General features: G+C 41.1%; 1 protein-coding gene and 1 pseudogene across 8 annotated transcripts in view; both read left to right on the forward strand.

Moving 5' to 3' along the window:
* LOC121488081 (CGRP receptor component) overlaps positions 1 to 16,463 on the forward strand; it is a 67,778-nt gene that overhangs the window by 17,500 nt on the left and 33,815 nt on the right. For 6 of the 8 annotated variants that reach the window (XM_041750351.1, XM_041750352.1, XM_041750357.1 and 3 more), the window contains one exon: positions 14,847 to 14,904. In XM_041750351.1, the coding sequence (XP_041606285.1) occupies positions 14,847 to 14,904 (58 nt within the window). Of the gene's footprint in view, positions 1 to 14,846; positions 14,905 to 15,486; positions 15,991 to 16,463 lie in introns of those variants that run through there. The other 2 variants (XM_041750356.1, XM_041750354.1) reach the window with 2 other exon arrangements.
* On the forward strand, positions 10,020 to 11,235 carry LOC121488083 (annotated as a pseudogene).

Genomic DNA, 16,463 nt, shown 5'->3' on the forward strand with positions numbered 1-16,463 from the left:
CCCCCAAATAAAATCTTTAAAAAAAAAAAAAAAAGATGCTTAATTGACTGAACCACCCATGCACCCCTCATTGTCGTTAATAATGAGCATTTTTTTTTTTGTTCTTATTTCTTTATCTTCTTGGATGGAGTGTCTTTAAATATTTTGCCTATTAATTTTTTTGCAACTTTTCTTTTTTTTACATTTTTAAATTTAAATTTGATTTGCCTTTGCTTGTTATTTTTTTTTTACATAATTTTAAGAATTCTTTGTATATTCTGGATATAAGTCCTTGGTTTAGTACATAATTTGTAGATGTTTTTTCTCCAGTTTGTGGTTTGTTTTTTCATTCTCTTTTTTTAAGATTTTTATTTATTTGAGGGGATGGGGGAGAGGGAGAAATAGACTCCTCACTGAGCAGGAAGCCTAGCGCTGGGCTCTTTCCCAGGACCCCAAGATCATGACCTGAGACCTGAGCTAAAGGCAGATGCCCAACCCACTAAACCACCTGCTTGCCACTGTCTTCATTCTCTTAACATTTTCTCAGAGCAGAAGGTTTTATTTTTATTTTTATTTTTTTTTAATTCTTTTTTTTTTAATTTTTTTTTTTATTTTTTTTTTAATTTATTTTTTGATAGTCACAGAGAGAGAGAGAGAGGCAGAGACACAGGCAGAGGGAGAAGCAGGCTCCATGCACCAGGAGCCCGACATGGGATTCGATCCTGGGTCTCCAGGATCGCGCCCTGGGCCAAAGGCAGGCACCAAACCGCTGCGCCACCCAGGGATCCCAGCAGAAGGTTTTAATGGAGTCAAATTTATCTTTTCTTTTTTCTCTTATGCATCCTGCCTTTGACACTTTGTGTAAAGATTCGGCCATATCCAAAGTTAATAAAGATTTTTCTCTTATGTTTTCTTCTAGAAATAATCCATTTAGATTTTATTTTGAAGGTATGTTGTGAGATATGGGTTGAGATTCAGCATGCGTATAGATTTCAAAGTGTTTCAGTACCATTTGTTGAAAAGACCATCCTCTCTTTCTTGAATTGCCTTTGCAGTTTTATAAGAAATCTGTTGATTCTGTTACTTCATTCTACATTCTGTTCCTTTGATCAGTGTGTCTATTTTTCTCCCTGTACTACATTGTCTTGATCACTGCGGCTTTATAGTAGATGTGAAATCAAATTGTGTTAAGTTCTTCAACTTTGTTCTTTTTCAAAATTGTTTTGACTTTTCCAGTTCCTTTTGCCTTTTTATATACATTATTAAAAAGATTTATTTATTTATTTTAGAGAGCAAGAGTGAGCAGGGGCACAGGAAGAGGAGAGGGAGAGAGAGACTTTCCAGCAGACTCTGTTTAGCAAGGAGCCTGATGATGGGACTCAGTCCCACAACCCTGAAAGATCATGACCTGAGCCGAAACAGAGTCACATGCTTTTTTTTTTTTTTTCTTTTTTTTAAGATTTTATTTTTTCGTGAGAGACACAGAGAGTGAGAGAGGCAGAGACCTAGTCAGAGGGAGTAGCAGCCTCCCCACAAGGAGCCTGACATGGGACTCGATCCTGGATCCTGGATCCTGGGATCAGGACCTGAGCCAAAGGCAACGCCTGATCACTGAGCCATCCAGGCATCCCAGGAGTCTGATGCTTAACTGACTGAGCCACCCAGGCACCCTTTATCATAAATTTTTTAATCAGCATCTAGAACAGATCCTGCCATTTGGGATTTTACTACATCTATAGATCAGTTTTTGGGGAGAATGGATACCTTATCAATATCAAGTCTTCCGATCCATGAAAACAGTGTATCTCTCCACTTCGTTAGGACTTTAATTTCTTTTATCACTATTTTTATAGATCAGCGTACAGCTTCTGCATGATTTATTGATTTATTCTTGTTGTGCCCAAGATTGCGAATCTGAGAAACCACAAGGAGCTGACACCGATGCAAACACACAAGGGTTTATTTACAAGCTCGAGCTTGGGTCCAAGTATACCCGATACAGCGGAGCAGGGACTTGGACCCCCAAGGGGGTTACAGCTGGGTTTTTTATCGGCTGGTCTAGGGGATCTTCAGAAGGGGTGGAGGAATTTTTTCCATTCCAATATGGGGGAAAGGGTCGGGGGGTTTCTTAAGATCTGATACGGGATTCTCTGCCGAGGGCATTCTGAGCTTTATTGTCTTTCCGATACGGGATTCCCTGCCTAGGACATTCTGCAGTTTTTCCTGTAAAGTTCAGCTCTTATTCCCAGGGGCCTAAGATGGCTGTGCTTGTGCTAATGCTAAACTTGAGGTGGAATGGCCTTAATTTTTCTCAGCCTCCACAATTCTATAAATTTAATAAATTTTGGTGCTATTGTAAAAAATACTTTTTTTAGTATGTTCCTTATGATTTTTCTTTGAAGACAATCATGGTATTTGTGAATACAGATGTTAAATTTTTTTTCGAATCTTTTTGCCTTTATTTCTTTTCCCTGTCCCATGCTGTCCCATGCTCTGGCTAGGACTATGATGTTTGATATATGATGTTCAATTGAAGTGGTAGGAGCAGATGTCATTACCTTGTTCCTGATGTTAGGGGAAGGCTTTCAGTTAATTTACCAGTAAGTATGTTAGCTTAAAGTATGTTAGCTTAAGTTTTTCATGAATGCTTCTTACAGGGTAGGAAGTTTAGTTTGCTGAGATTTTTATCATGCCTGGATGTTATTCCTCTGGTCTGTCTTATACTGTAGCTTCTAGCCACATGCAGCTGTTGATCATTTGAAATGTGACTTGTACTAAGGAGGAATTACATTTTTAATTTTACTTAAACTAAATTTAAGTGTTGGTAGCCATATGTAGTTAGTGGCTGGCATTTTGGGCAGTGCCATTTTATAATACCTCCACTAATTGATTTCATCTCACAGCCATAGGCAAAATTCAGCGGCCTTTACAAGTCCTTTGCTGAATGATTCTGCTGTTTGGTATACTGAATTTATCCTGGGAGAAAAGTGGAAAGGCCTTCCTCCAATTTAGCATTTCCACTTATGCCACCTCTGATCAGAAGCTGCAGTCAGTGATTAAAGAGAGCACAGACCTTGTGGAGCACAGGTTCTTTTTTGCCCTCCCTGGCTTCAGGAAGCTGTATACAAGTTGCTCCAGGAACATGTGTACAGCTGCCTAGCACTGGAATTGGAGGATGGTATATAATGTGCTATGGTCTAAATGGACCAAAATTCCATTTCAGTTTACCTTCTAAGCCTTACCCTGGAAGTTGCAAGCTTTTAAGAGGCTCCAGAATTCCAGAATAGTTACATCAGACACATTCCATCAGTGCAGATATAGTCTGGATAGACAGGCAGATTCCTGGTGCTTCCTATTTTACCACTTTTCCAGAATCATCTCTGTTCTTTTTATTTTTTAAAGAAATTAAGACCATATTTTAGATCACTTTTAGGTTAACAGCAAAATTAAGGGGAAGATATAGACATTTCCCATATCCCCCTCCATCAGATGCACAGCCTCCACTTTATTAACATCCCCCCATCAGATTGGTAAATATGTTGCAATCAGTGAACCTCCATTGACATATCATTATCACCCAAAGTCCATAGTTTACATTGTGGTTCACTCTTAGCGTTATACATTCTTTGGATTTGGAAGAATGTGTAATAACATGTATATCCACTTGTTGCAGTATCACAAGAGTGTTTTCACTACCTGCAAATCCAATCCTCTGTGCTCCACCTCTTCATCCTTCCCTCCCACATACAACCCCTGGCAACCATTTATCTTTTTACCTCTCCATATTGCCTTCTTCAGAATGTCTTGTAGTTGGAATCATAGGGTATGTAGTCATTTTCAGATTATTTTCTTTCACTTAGTAATATGCATTTTAAGCCTTCTCCGTGTCTTTTTATGGTTTCATAGCTCATTTCTTTTTAGCACTAAAGAATATTCCATTGTCTGAACATACCATAGCTTGTCCATTATCCACGAAAGAACATCTTGGTGGTTCCAAGTTTGGGCAGTTACCAGAAAAACCTAATTTAACCATCTGTGCTCAGATTTTTTTTTTTTTTTTTTTTTTTGTCATTGTAAGTTTTCAGCTCCTTTGGGTAAATACCAAGAAGTACACCAGCTGGATCACATGGTAAGAGTATAAGAGTATGTCTGGTTTTCTAAGATACCATCAGACAGCCTTCTAAAATGGCTGTATCATTTTGCATCCCTCCCATCAATGAATGAGTCTCTGTTGGCTTCAGTCCTCACCAGCATTTGGTGATGTTACTGTTCTGGATTTTGGCCATTCTAATAAATATTTAATGGTATCTTGTTTTAATTTGCATTTTCCTAATAACATATAATGTTGAGCTCCTTTTCACATGCTTCTTTGCCATCCATATGTATTTCATTTTAAAATTTTATTTGAGAGAGAGAGAGCGTGTGTACGGTTGGGGGGGATGGGCATAGGGATAGGCAGACTCCCCAGTGAGTGGAAAGCCTTATGTGGGGCTGGATCCCAGGACCCTGAACTAAGCCAAACACAGAAACTTAACCAACTGAGCCCCCCAAGTGCCCCTATGTATCTTCTTTGATGAGGTGTTCATTCAGGTCTTTTGGCCATTTTTAATTGAGTTGTTTTCTTACTGTTTTAAGAATTTACTGTATATTTTGGATAAGTCCTTTATCCTGTGCCTTTCATAAATATATTCTCCCAGTCTGTGGTTTATTTTCTCATTTTCTTGATGTTGTGTTTCACAGAGCAGATGTTTTTAATTTTAATGAAGTCCAGTTTTATCAGCTGTTTCTTTCATGGATTGCGCCTTTGGTGGTGTAGTTGAAAAGTCATCACCAAACTCAAGATCACCTAGGCTTTCTCCTGTATTATCTTCTAGGAATTTTTATAGTTTTGCATTTTACATTTAGGTCTAGTTGTCTAGGCAGTTGTCTAGGTGGTGGAGAGGCAGAGTCCTGGTTTTTCCCACACTGCCATTTTCCCTGAATCCTCTCTCTTCATTTTTCTCTTTTTCCTCCCCCTCTTTGTTGTTCAAACGATAATTTTTATTGATCTCTCTGTAAATTCACAAACTCTTTTGTCTGTCATCTTCATTTTGTTAATAAGCCCAGCCAGTGAATTTATTTCATACATTATGATTTTTAGTTCTAAAATTTCCATTTATTATTTATAATTTCTGCCTCTTTCCTGAGAACATCAATTATTCCACCCATTTCAAGAATATTGTTATAATAGCTACTTTAAAATCTTTGATAATTCTAACATATGGGTTATTGTAGGTTTGATATTTTTTCCTTTGAGAATGAGTTGTATATTCTTTCTTTCCATTGAGGTAATTTTAAATTATGTCCTGGACCTTTTGAATATTATAGTGTTTAGACTCTGGATCCTGTTAAAAGTCTCTGCTTATTTTGTTGTTTATTTTAGCAGTCAACCCAGTTAAGTTCACACCTCAAGTCTCTTGCCTTCATGGGCAAGGATTTTAATGTCAGTGTAGTTTTTAAAACTTTTGATCTGCTGCTTTGGATGTTTTTTGCAAATGAGACTGGAGTGGTGGTTTGACATGATTTTTGTTGTTTTGGGACTGTTCTGCACATGAATGGCTCAAGCTGAATCTGGGGTTTGTGCTGATTTATGCTCAGATGTAGGAGAATCCCCCGTCTCTAGCTCACTTCTCTGAGATGGCCCCCAAACTCTGACCCACTTGAGCCTCCCCTGTTGGTTCTTTGGCCACAAGTACTAGATTTCTCTCAAAGATTTATTTGTTTGTTTGTTTGTTTATTTATTTATTAGATCAACGCTGATTTGTTCTATTTTTTTTTTTAATTTTTATTTATTTATGATAGTCACAGAGAGAGAAAGAGAGAGGCAGAGACACAGGCAGAGGGAGAAGCAGGCTCCATGCACCGGGAGCCCGACGGATTCGATCCCGGGTCTCCAGGATCGCGCCCTGGGCCAAAGGCAGGCACCAAACTGCTGCGCCACCCAGGGATCCCTCTCTCAAAGATTTAGTTGGCCACATGTACAGTTGTTATTGGTACCACCCTTGGGGCAAAGCAAGGAGAGATAAAGAGCAAAGGGGAAAAAGGATATTACTTGGCACTCTGGACGACCAAGATTCTCTTTGTAGCTACACTTGCTGATAGGGGCTCCCTAGGGAGCTGCCGTTGAGCTGCAAATTTCATCCAGATTTCCGGGTCTCAGGGGCCCCTTTCCCCAATCTTCTGGCTGGAAAGATGGGATTTCTCTTGGAGTTTTAGCTGCTTGTTGGAGCTACTGCCATAGCTCTCCTGTGGCCTGAGAATCCGTGCTGTGAGAGAAAAAAGAAAGCAAACATCTATCCCCCACACTAACTAGTTCTTCAAGTTTTATTTTAGTTTCCAGTCCACCTACCTTTGTATACTTTTCACAGTCCTCAGGTTATTCCTTTTGTATTTAGTCCTAGGGGCTTTTTGTTATTATAATAAGCAGAAAGATTGGCTTTTAGGGATTTATTTCTTATCTACAACACAAGTCCTGATAGTTTTTTAAGGCCTCTTCTCACTATGTGTCTGGTCTGGTGTACACGTATACCCCTGGCTACCATTCGAGAAACTCAAAAATGGGGCATCTGGCTGGCTCAGTCAGTAGAGCATGAGATTCTTGATTTGGGGGTCATGGGAGCAGACCCCATGTTGGGCATAGAGTTTAAATTTAAAAAGAAGAAAGAAAGGAAGAAAAAAGAAACCCACAAATGACAATTTTCTTGCAAGCCTATTCATGATTGGCCATAATCTATGTAAATTTAAACCAGATTGTAGTATTTGGAGAAGTTTCTTTTTTCCATGTGTGATTCTAAATTGAGGATTTGTATATTCCTTTGTGACTTGTTGGTGCCTATTTTTCATTAACTGGTTGACTTCTAGGACAGATCTGTGCCAGGGTTTTTACATAGGTTAGTGACTGCCAGAAGCAAAAGCTGCAGGCAGTCGTGTTCTACAGACAACCAGTAGAGGGGGCTGGCAGGCTGCTTTTTCTGTAGATGGGGCCTGGCTCCTCCTCTGAGGCAGAGAGAACCATTGCAGCTCATTGACTTTCATTGGCCTCAGTACCTATGATCCAGGGGCTGCTTACCGTTATACCAGACCTGGACCATCTTTGTGCTAGCCAGTGTGATATAAGACAGGAATATATATAATATAAATAAACATATATATAAATATATATGAATAAACATTTATATTAGAAACTGCTGAAGTGCTCATTAATCCTTGTATCTGCATATCCCCAAGAGAGTTTTTCTCTACCATCCTCTCAGGGAGAGGAGATTCAAGATAATAGCCCTTAAAGGGTCTAGTTCTCATGGTACAAACTGGAACTCTATTATAATTTGCTTAAGTACCTCCACTGCTAGAATCCTTGAAGGTATAATAGAAACCATGTTTTATTTTACTCCATAGCTTTATTCAGCAAAATGGTAGTGTTGAAACTTAACTCAAAGTCACTTTAACACTAAGTCCTATGTTAATTTTCTATAGTCTATTATATTTTTCTATAGTTTATTTTCTCAAAGCATTTGGTTCTTTAATCATTTTTGCTTGAAGCATTTAGTTCTTAAGAATTGCAGTCTGGCTTACAGCCCCAGGTCTTATCCTGATACCTGTTCCCTAAGATGTGCAGACAGCTATGTCTGCCAGAATAGAAGGACTTGTCTTTGAGACCCAGCTTAGGTAGGTTTGTAAATAACTTTGAGTCCTAAAGGGACTCTTCTGTACACAGATTACTCTTGGGGTTTGGCATCATATTTGGGATATATACTTCTAGGGCCAGCAAAGCCCAGAGGAAATGGATGAGTTGTCAGATTTCACTAGTATCTGGATTATGGGTAGTCTCTCTGCTCTGGGAGCATGGACTCTTGCCCCAGGTCTCCCCAGTGTTCTGCAGTTGTCTCTTCTTTGCACTTTTCTTGAAAGTCAGTCCTGCCCTAGCTCTTTCTTTGACTTATCCTCCAGCTTTGTCTGTTTGAGAGATACAAAGATGAATACAGTGTAAGTGCTATGGTAGGAGGGACATGGTAGAGAGACACTAAAGTGTTGGAATTTGAGTATATTATTTTGTCTCTGGGAGGTGACACTGGGTTTTAATATAAAGGAAGAGTCAGCCAGGTGCAGGTCAGTTAGTTCTTCAAAGCAGAAAGAACATGATGTGCAAAGGCACAGAATCAAGAAGTAGTCTGATGCTTTTCTGTGCAATGTTTAGTTTCATTTAATCGGGATATGAGTGCTTAGGGAAAGCAAAGGCATATGAACCTAGAGGATTGGAAATACCAGATTGGATTCTGGAGACTAAGGAATTCAAGTTCATACCAAAATCCTGGTAGAAGATTACAAGCAGGATAATGAGGCAGCCAGATTTTTATCTTTTTTTTCTCTTTTTTAAATTATTTTTTTAAATTTTTATTTATTTATGATAGTCATAGAGAGAGAGAGAGGCAGAGACACAGGCAGAGGGAGAAGCAGGCTCCATGCACCGGGAGCCTGATGTGGGATTCGATCCCGGGTCTCCAGGATCGCACCCTGGGCCAAAGGCAGGCGCCAAACCGCTGCGCCACCCAGGGATCCCCAGATTTTTATCTTTTAAAAGTACTTTATTGGGGATCCCTGGATGGCTCAGCGGTTTAGTGCCTGCCTTTGGCCCAGGGTGTGGTCCTGGAGTCCCGGGATCGAGTCCCACATCAGGCTACCTGCATGGAGCCTGTTTCTCCCTCTGCCTGTGTCTCTGCCTCTCTCTCTCTCTCTCTCTCTGTGACTATCATAAATAAATTAAAAAATAAATAAATAAATTAATTAAATAAATAAATAAATAAATAAATAAATAAATAAATAAAAGTACTTTATTTCAGGTACCTCTGAGAATAGAGGTCATTGTCCTCTAACCAAGAAAAATTGTGGCTTATAGAAATGGTGAGAAAGGGGATGGATATCTTGAAAGAAATAATCTGAGATGCCTGGGTACCTCAGCAGTTGAGCGCCTGCCTTTGGCCCGGAGTGTGACCCTGGAGTCCCGAGATTGAGTACCACCTCAGGCTTCCTACATGGAGCCTGCTTCTTACCCTGCCTGTGTCTCTGCCTCTCTCTCTCTCTCTATTGTCTCTCATGAATAAATAAATAACATCTTAAAAGAAAAAAAAAAAAACTAGAAAGAGATGAAGGACTCATCAGATAAGAGAATCATTAAAGAATGCTGTGTAGAAGCCATAAAGGTAGATAGTCTTAAGGAGAGAATGATCAACAATGTCAGATATCACAGAGACAGGTAAAAGAAGACAGGGAAGCATCCACTAGAGTTGTCTGTGTGGAGGCATAGAGCCCTCTGGCAAGAACAGTTTTAGTGATCAGTTGGGGCACGAGCTAAAGGGTAATGAGTTGAAAAATGAAAAGGATGAAAGTAGGGACAATAAAAACAGGCTTAGTTATGAAATGAGGGGAATGTGTATAACCTGCGGACCCTCAAACCAGAGCCTGCAGTCAGTGTGGGTCTGTGATTTTGCTCCTGCAGTGCTCAGCTCCTTGAATGTCGGAGCAGAGAACTTGCTTGTTTGGTTTGACTCCAAGTCAGCTTTTTCATGGAGCAGCTGTGAGTGTTTTTGTTGCTAGTTGACTTACAAGATCCTTTTGTGTAACTATAGGAACATTTCCAGCAGTTCAGAACCTAGCTTGATAATGACCAGTCGATGAACTGGATTCCATTGCTTTGATTGATTTGAGCAGAGATGCTCATTTATTTAGCTCTACTTTTTCTCTGTTCCTGCTCTCTTTCTGTTCTTTATTCTGTTGGGTAATGACGGTCAAAATAAATAATTTTATTTAGAATGCGGTTCATATTTTTCAGCTCAGTTGGGTTTTTTTTTTTTTTCAGTTGGGTTTTTAAAACTTTGGGGGCATCTGTGTGGTTCAGTCAGTTAAGCATCTGACTTTGGCTCGGGTCATGATCTCAGGGTCCTGGGATTGAGCCCAGTGTTGTGGGGCTCCTCACTCAGTGGGGAGTCTGCTTCTCCCTCTCCCTCTGCCCTTCTGCCCTGCCCCCTGCTTGTGCTCCTGTGCTCTTTTCTCTCTCAAACAAAAACTACTTGCTGGTTTTATTCTTGGTCCCATCATAACCTCTCAGATGGTAACTTCACTTCTGCTTAACTGAGAAAATTATCCAAAATGAACTTTTTCCTTTCAGATCCCCTCAAATATGGTTTCTCCCCCACATTGCTGTGGCCTCTGTGGAATATGAGCCCCTTTGCTGAAACTTTGGACTTTTGTTTTTCTGAGGGTCTTTTTCCCTTTCTCCCCTTCAATTATAGTCTTTCCTCGTGCTTATTTCCTTAACTGGCAGACATGCTCCAGGGTCCCTCCAGAACCTCCCCTCCTCAGGCTGTAGTTGCTCCTTGCCTTCTCTTTTCCTTCAAGAGATTATTTTGGTCTGTGATGCTGAGAGGAACCAGACCCATAACTACTGTGAACAGCAAAGGTCAGTATCAAACACAGATCTGTCCTGTGCAGCCTTGTGGGAATCCAGTCCACCTTCAGATCTTGTGACTTCTCAGGCTCCTTCTGTACTGATGCTCCCTCCGTCTGCCTACTCAGAGCTCTTATTGGAGCTTTGTGCAACCTTGGGCAGCCACAGTCGCTACCACGTCAGCTGCTTTTCCTGGCACCTCACTGTATCTTCCCAGGGCCCAGACTGTGGCTTTTGGCCCTTTAGAGTCCATAATCCCTATGGCTTTGATCCACTTGGTCCCACCTGTCCACCTGGTTCAACGGTGCTGGTGGAAGGTGGGTATTTTGCAGGTAGGAGGTTCAGAGCTGGGGCCGCTGCTGGCAGCATTCCTCCTCCACATCCAGGATTCCTTCCCAGTGCTGCTCAGCTTGGAGCCTCACAGGGAGCCAGTGTCCTCAGAACTCAGTGAAAGGGAAACCTCTTCGTGGGTGGCTTAGATGGTGACTCCAGCATCTGGTGAGGAAGTAGGCCACCAGTGTGCTGGGAAGGACATCAGGTACCTTTGGCACTATCACAGTTCAGCTGCTTTAGTCCTGTTAGCCTCTCATTTCACTTCAGACACGTGTTGTGGTGTCTTTCCGGTGCTGAAACTTTTGGACACTTTTCAGATTTAATAAGAAACTACATTATAGGGGCACCTGGGTAGCTCAGTCGGTCAAGTATCTACTTTGGGCTTGGTCATGATCTCAGGGTCTTAGGATTGAGTTCTACACTGGGCTCCCTGCTCAGAGGGGAATCTGCTCCCTCTCCCTCTGCTCCTCCCTCATTCATGCTTGCTCTCTCTCCCACTCACTCACTCTCTCAAATAAAAATCTTTAAAAAAAAAATAGAAACCATATTACAGTAGCAGAATCTCCCTGAAGCGTTTTGGTGTAGGGGAGGTAGCCATTCATAAAATAAAGTAGACAAAGCAGCCCTAAGGATCGTCCTTAAATTCCTCTGGAATTATACTGTACCATACTGGTCTTTAGTCTCCTTTAAGTCTTTGATTTATAGTATATGTCATAAATGAAACACTTCAGTTGTCTGACTTTGCTTTTCTATCCTTTGCCCCATATCCATCCTCAAACCTTGTCTTCCATTCCCTCCTGCCAGTCCCCGTTGAAACAGAGTTGCAGGCCAGAGACCAATCAGACTAATAACCTCCTCCTCTCCTTAGACATCTCCCCTTGTGCTTTTAACTTGTCTTTCACAAGAATCTTCTGAAACCCGTTCTGTGCCCCAAGCACAGACCCCATTACTTCAGCTTTCACACCTGCCTCTTATACCCTCCTCTCACAGGTTTTTTTCATCACACATGAACCAAACCTAAATTTGCTTTAATGCCAGAAAAACTGAGGTTCATCCAAACAAAGAACATCAATACAAACTGTACTGAAAACGAGTTTGTTTAAAATCTGGGGCGGTGAGGAGGATGTCTTTCAAAAGCCTGATAACTTTAGAGCCAAATTTCAGAGGGGAATTTTCTTTCTTTTTTTTTTTTTTTTTAATGGTAGCTTTTTTTTTTTTTTTAAAGATTTTATTTATTATTTATTCTTGAGAGATAGAAGGAGAGACAGAGCCAGAGACACAGGCAGAGGGAGAAGCAGGCTCCATGCACCGGGAGCCCGACGTGGGATTCGATCCCGGGTCTCCAGGATCGCGCCCTGGGCCAAAGGCAGGCGCCAAACCGCTGCGCCACCCAGGGATCCCAGAGGGGAATTTTCTGATCAAAATTTGGTTGCCATTTGTTGTCAACCTGCCTGCCACAGCCATTCATGGCTCCCAAGAATTCCTAAGCTGGGTTAATGGAGTCATATTGTGAATGCCTCACTTCCAAGTGACTTGAGTCCAGTGAAATCTCATTAGAGTTAAGAATGTTTGGAGATCCGTAATACCTTGATTTTTGTTTTCAGAAATTGGGTTTTATTTTATGTTATAATTTCAGTTCATCTAAATGTGTTGTGTACATGTGATGTTTGGTTATACCATTGATTATTATGGAGATTCTGTGTTGTATGTTTCTCTTTGCACTGTGGCACACTTTTTTTTTTTTTTTTTGGTGACACACTTTGCTGATGAATTTTTTAATTCTCAAAATGTAGAATAAAGATTGTTTTGAAAATTTTTAAAAAGTGGTAACACTGCATTACCAAAGGGAAAAAAAAGATTATTTTCTCTACAGTTAATCCTCAGTCCCCACAGTCCAGTTGTGACCATCACTGTTGTTCCACCAAACTATTGCACAGGCCACCAGTGCCCTCTTTGTTGGCAGATCTGGTTACTTCTATACTGTCAGTCTGCTTTCCCCTCTTCAGCATGTGATGTTGTTGCTCCTGCCCTTTTCCCAGAGCTTTTCCTCCCTTGGTTTCCCTAACATCACTCTCTCAGGTCTCAGGTTTTCTTTGCCTCTCTTTCCTCCTCCTTTGCCACCTTCTCTCCCAGACCCTTAACTGGAGATGTTTTATGGTGCCCTGTCTTGTGTCTCCACTTACTCTGTAGTTGGTCTCTGGACTGTGATATCCACTCCCATGGTTTTGTATCACTCCTTGCTAGTACATCCAGCTCTGGTCTTTTTCTTTAGTTCTAGACCACACTAGAACTAGAACTAGATGAATGGCTGAACAGAGACCTCTTCATTGTTCCAAAAGCACCACAAACTCATCAGATTTCAAGTAATAGATTTTTCCCAAACAGACTAAAAACCTGACACTAAACCCTGACTCTTCTCTTCTCCCTGTCCCCACCCAACCAAGGCTGTTGTCAGGTCCTGTTACCTATACCTGAGGTTGACCTTTCACATGTCCAGCCTCTCATTGCCAGCCCTGCTGCTACCCAGGTTCACGGCCTTGTTTTTTCTCACCTCAGCATATCACTCCGTTCCTTGGTTACTTTCCAGTGTACACAGAGTCACATCCAGCCTTTTGTTAGTTGGAGCCCTGTGTGGTCTTGTCCTAAGGACTCAGCTTCATGTCTCACAGCCTTTTATGCAGCCATTTCCTAAAACTCCATAATTTTTGTTCTTGCAGTTTACTTATGCTGTTCCTGCCCTGACTGTCCATTGCTCCCATTGTTTTGTCTAGAAAACTCTTCAGGGCCCAGTGCAAAGGTTTCCTCCTCAGTGAAGTCATCTTTGAGTCTAGAGTAAATGTTTGCAGGATTATGAGGAAGGAGTAGAACTTCACTACAAGTGCCTTACTAATGACTTCCATTTATGGAGAAATTGCTGTGACAGTCATCATTTTGAATACCGAATACTAGAAGCAGATGGTTAAGAACATGAGCGTTGATGACTGAGTCCCAACTCTCCATTTACTAGCTGTGTAACCCTTGGGCAAGTTATTTACCATCTCAGCATCGATTAAGTCTGAGGGTTCAATGTGCTTGCCATATGGGAAGAAGCAATAAATGGTAGCTGCTGGCACTATAAACAGAAAGATGTTCATCCCTCCTTAACCCCCTGATGAAATATTAAGTTCTATTATGATTGCTGTTATACAGATGGCGAGACCGAGGCAGAGGGAGGCTGGCTAATATGCTGTTTCTCCAAAGGCGGCTGTGGGCCTGTGGCTCAGTCATCTGTTTATTTCAGAATGTCTTTAAAGTTCAATAAATATTTACTGAGTTGATCCGAAAGATGAATCTGGAGCTTCTGGGTCAGATTGAGAGGGAAACTTAGAAATTGTCACCTGCACAGGGGTGGTAACTGAAGCTGTTCTTTTTTCTCCTTCAAGAGAAAAAAGACCACTCCTTTAGAAATGAGCTAGATATTACCTTGTGACAGGTGATAATTATTATCTTCAACAGTTACTTACATGTTTGTTAAAATTTCTTGTATTTGTCTTCTTTCCCCAACTGGCTTGTAAACTTTGTGGGCAGAGGACTGTGCCTTATACTTCTGTGCATTAACCCCTACCCCCCCTCTAGTCCTGGTTTTTGTTTCTGATATAACAAGTCAAAATCTGACATTTAATATTAATCTCAAAAAGGAATTCTCTGCCATTTCTAAGTGATACCAACCAACCAAGATTATTTTATTAATCTTTTTGGATTAAGAAAATGTTATTTTCTTCATATTTTCCAGATAAAATTGATTAAAACTGCACCTCTTCTATTTGTTACATTTCTTTTAATCCATACATCAGTTGTTTTTTTGATTCTAATACACATTTGTACCCTCTCAAGAGTCTCTGATGTGGGCTCTTTGATTCTCATCCTCCCTTTTATAGTTGAAGAAACTGAGGGCCACTTTCCAAGCAGTTTTCCCATTTGTTATCTGACACCATGTTCTCTGAACAGCTTGGTCAAGACTCAAGATTCTGAAGGGAATAAGAGTTTTAAATGCTTTTGTACTTTCATTTGACAGAGCTGAGAAGCTTCAGCTGCTGAATCACAGGCCTATGACTGCTGTTGAGATCCAGCTGGTGAGTGAAGGAGGCCCGAATATGAGGGGAGTGGTTTCTGGGTCTGAGAGGGAGAAAGGGTGATGAAGGCTGGAACTGCCATTTCCTGAAAAGACTGCCCGCCTGCCCCATTTTATAAGTGAAAGGAGACGTCACCAATTGGATCCTAGTTAGTATGGACTTAATGAAAGTAGACTGGGGAAATTTTGTTCCTTCCTTAGGGTTTGGGCCTGCATCGCCGCACTCTTTGTCTCCCCTGATGTCCCACCCTATCCTGGTCATTGCTTTCCTGTAGGGGTTATTGCCAACCAGATGTTGCAGAAAAACAAGAGACTCACCATGACTCTGGCAGAATTTCTCCTCCCTGACTCCCACCCTTCAACCCTATTCTTCCTGTTTCTGTTCTTGGTTCACGGAGCACAAGTGTACTTCCCCACATGCTCTTTCTGTCAGCCTCCTGGCCCAGTCTCTCAAGCCAGAAACCTGGAAGTCATTCTCTTCTTTGATCTCACATGCACTTAGTCCCCAGGTTCTGTTGCTTGTGTCTTCCCCTGTTCTCTCTCCTCTCCCTGTCACACTGTGTTAATTTCTGTCTTTTCTCAGTGCAGCTCTCGTGGTTGTCCTCTCATCATCCCTGCCTCAGGCTGGCCCCTCCAGTCCACCTTCTGCACCGCTGTCAGAGTTCACTTTCTCAGACCACAAACTTGATCATCTTGTTTCCCTGCATATGACCATTCCGTGGATCCTCATCACTTGCACAGTCTACACAGCAGTCACAGTATAAAGCTTTAGAATTGTGCAAGACAGCCAGAGTAAAAGCTATACATGGTCTAAGGAGAATGTGAAGCTGAGGCCCAGTGAGAAAATCTGTGTGGTTACTGTGTTGGTGTCCTGGGAACACCGTGAAGCTCTAAATACCAGGCAGGCCATTTAATTGTCAATAAAAAAAAAAAACAACTTATTAGAGAAATAACAAAATGAGAAAAAAGGAGTTTGCAAAGTCAGTTTTAGAAGTACATATCCTTTGTCAAATTTCTCTCAGAAAGTGTGGAAGAAAGCAGCCAAAAATACTTATGATGTTTAGAGTTTCTTTAAAAAGAACCTTTGTAAAAGGTTCATGGAGGGACGTCTGGGTGGCTCAGTGGTTGAGCATCTGCCTTCGGCTCAGGTCATGATCCCGGAGTTCCAGGATCAAGTCCCGCATCAAACTCCCCACAGGGAGCCTGCCTCTCCCTCTGTCTGTGTCTCTGCCTCTCTATCTCTCTCATGAATAAATAAATAAAAACCTTAAAAAATAATAATAAATAAATAAAAGGGTCATGGGGCATTTAATTTTTGACTAAAACTTTTATTGTCCTCCTAATGTTTTCCTGTCCTTCAAAATGCACCCAAAATTAAATTAGAAAAATTCCTTCCATAAAGGGTGACTTTCTGGGGGAACTGGCCTTTAGGGTAAATAGAGATTCCTTTTTTTTTTTTTTTTTTTTGGGGGGGGGGTATCCTTATTCTGATGCATTCAACTGTGCAGGAGATTCATCTTAGAAAAAAAAATCAGCAAGAAACTAATCCATGTCCATCTG

This window comes from Vulpes lagopus, chromosome 3 (assembly GCF_018345385.1).
Source record: "Vulpes lagopus strain Blue_001 chromosome 3, ASM1834538v1, whole genome shotgun sequence".
Taxonomy (NCBI): Eukaryota; Metazoa; Chordata; class Mammalia; order Carnivora; family Canidae; genus Vulpes; species Vulpes lagopus.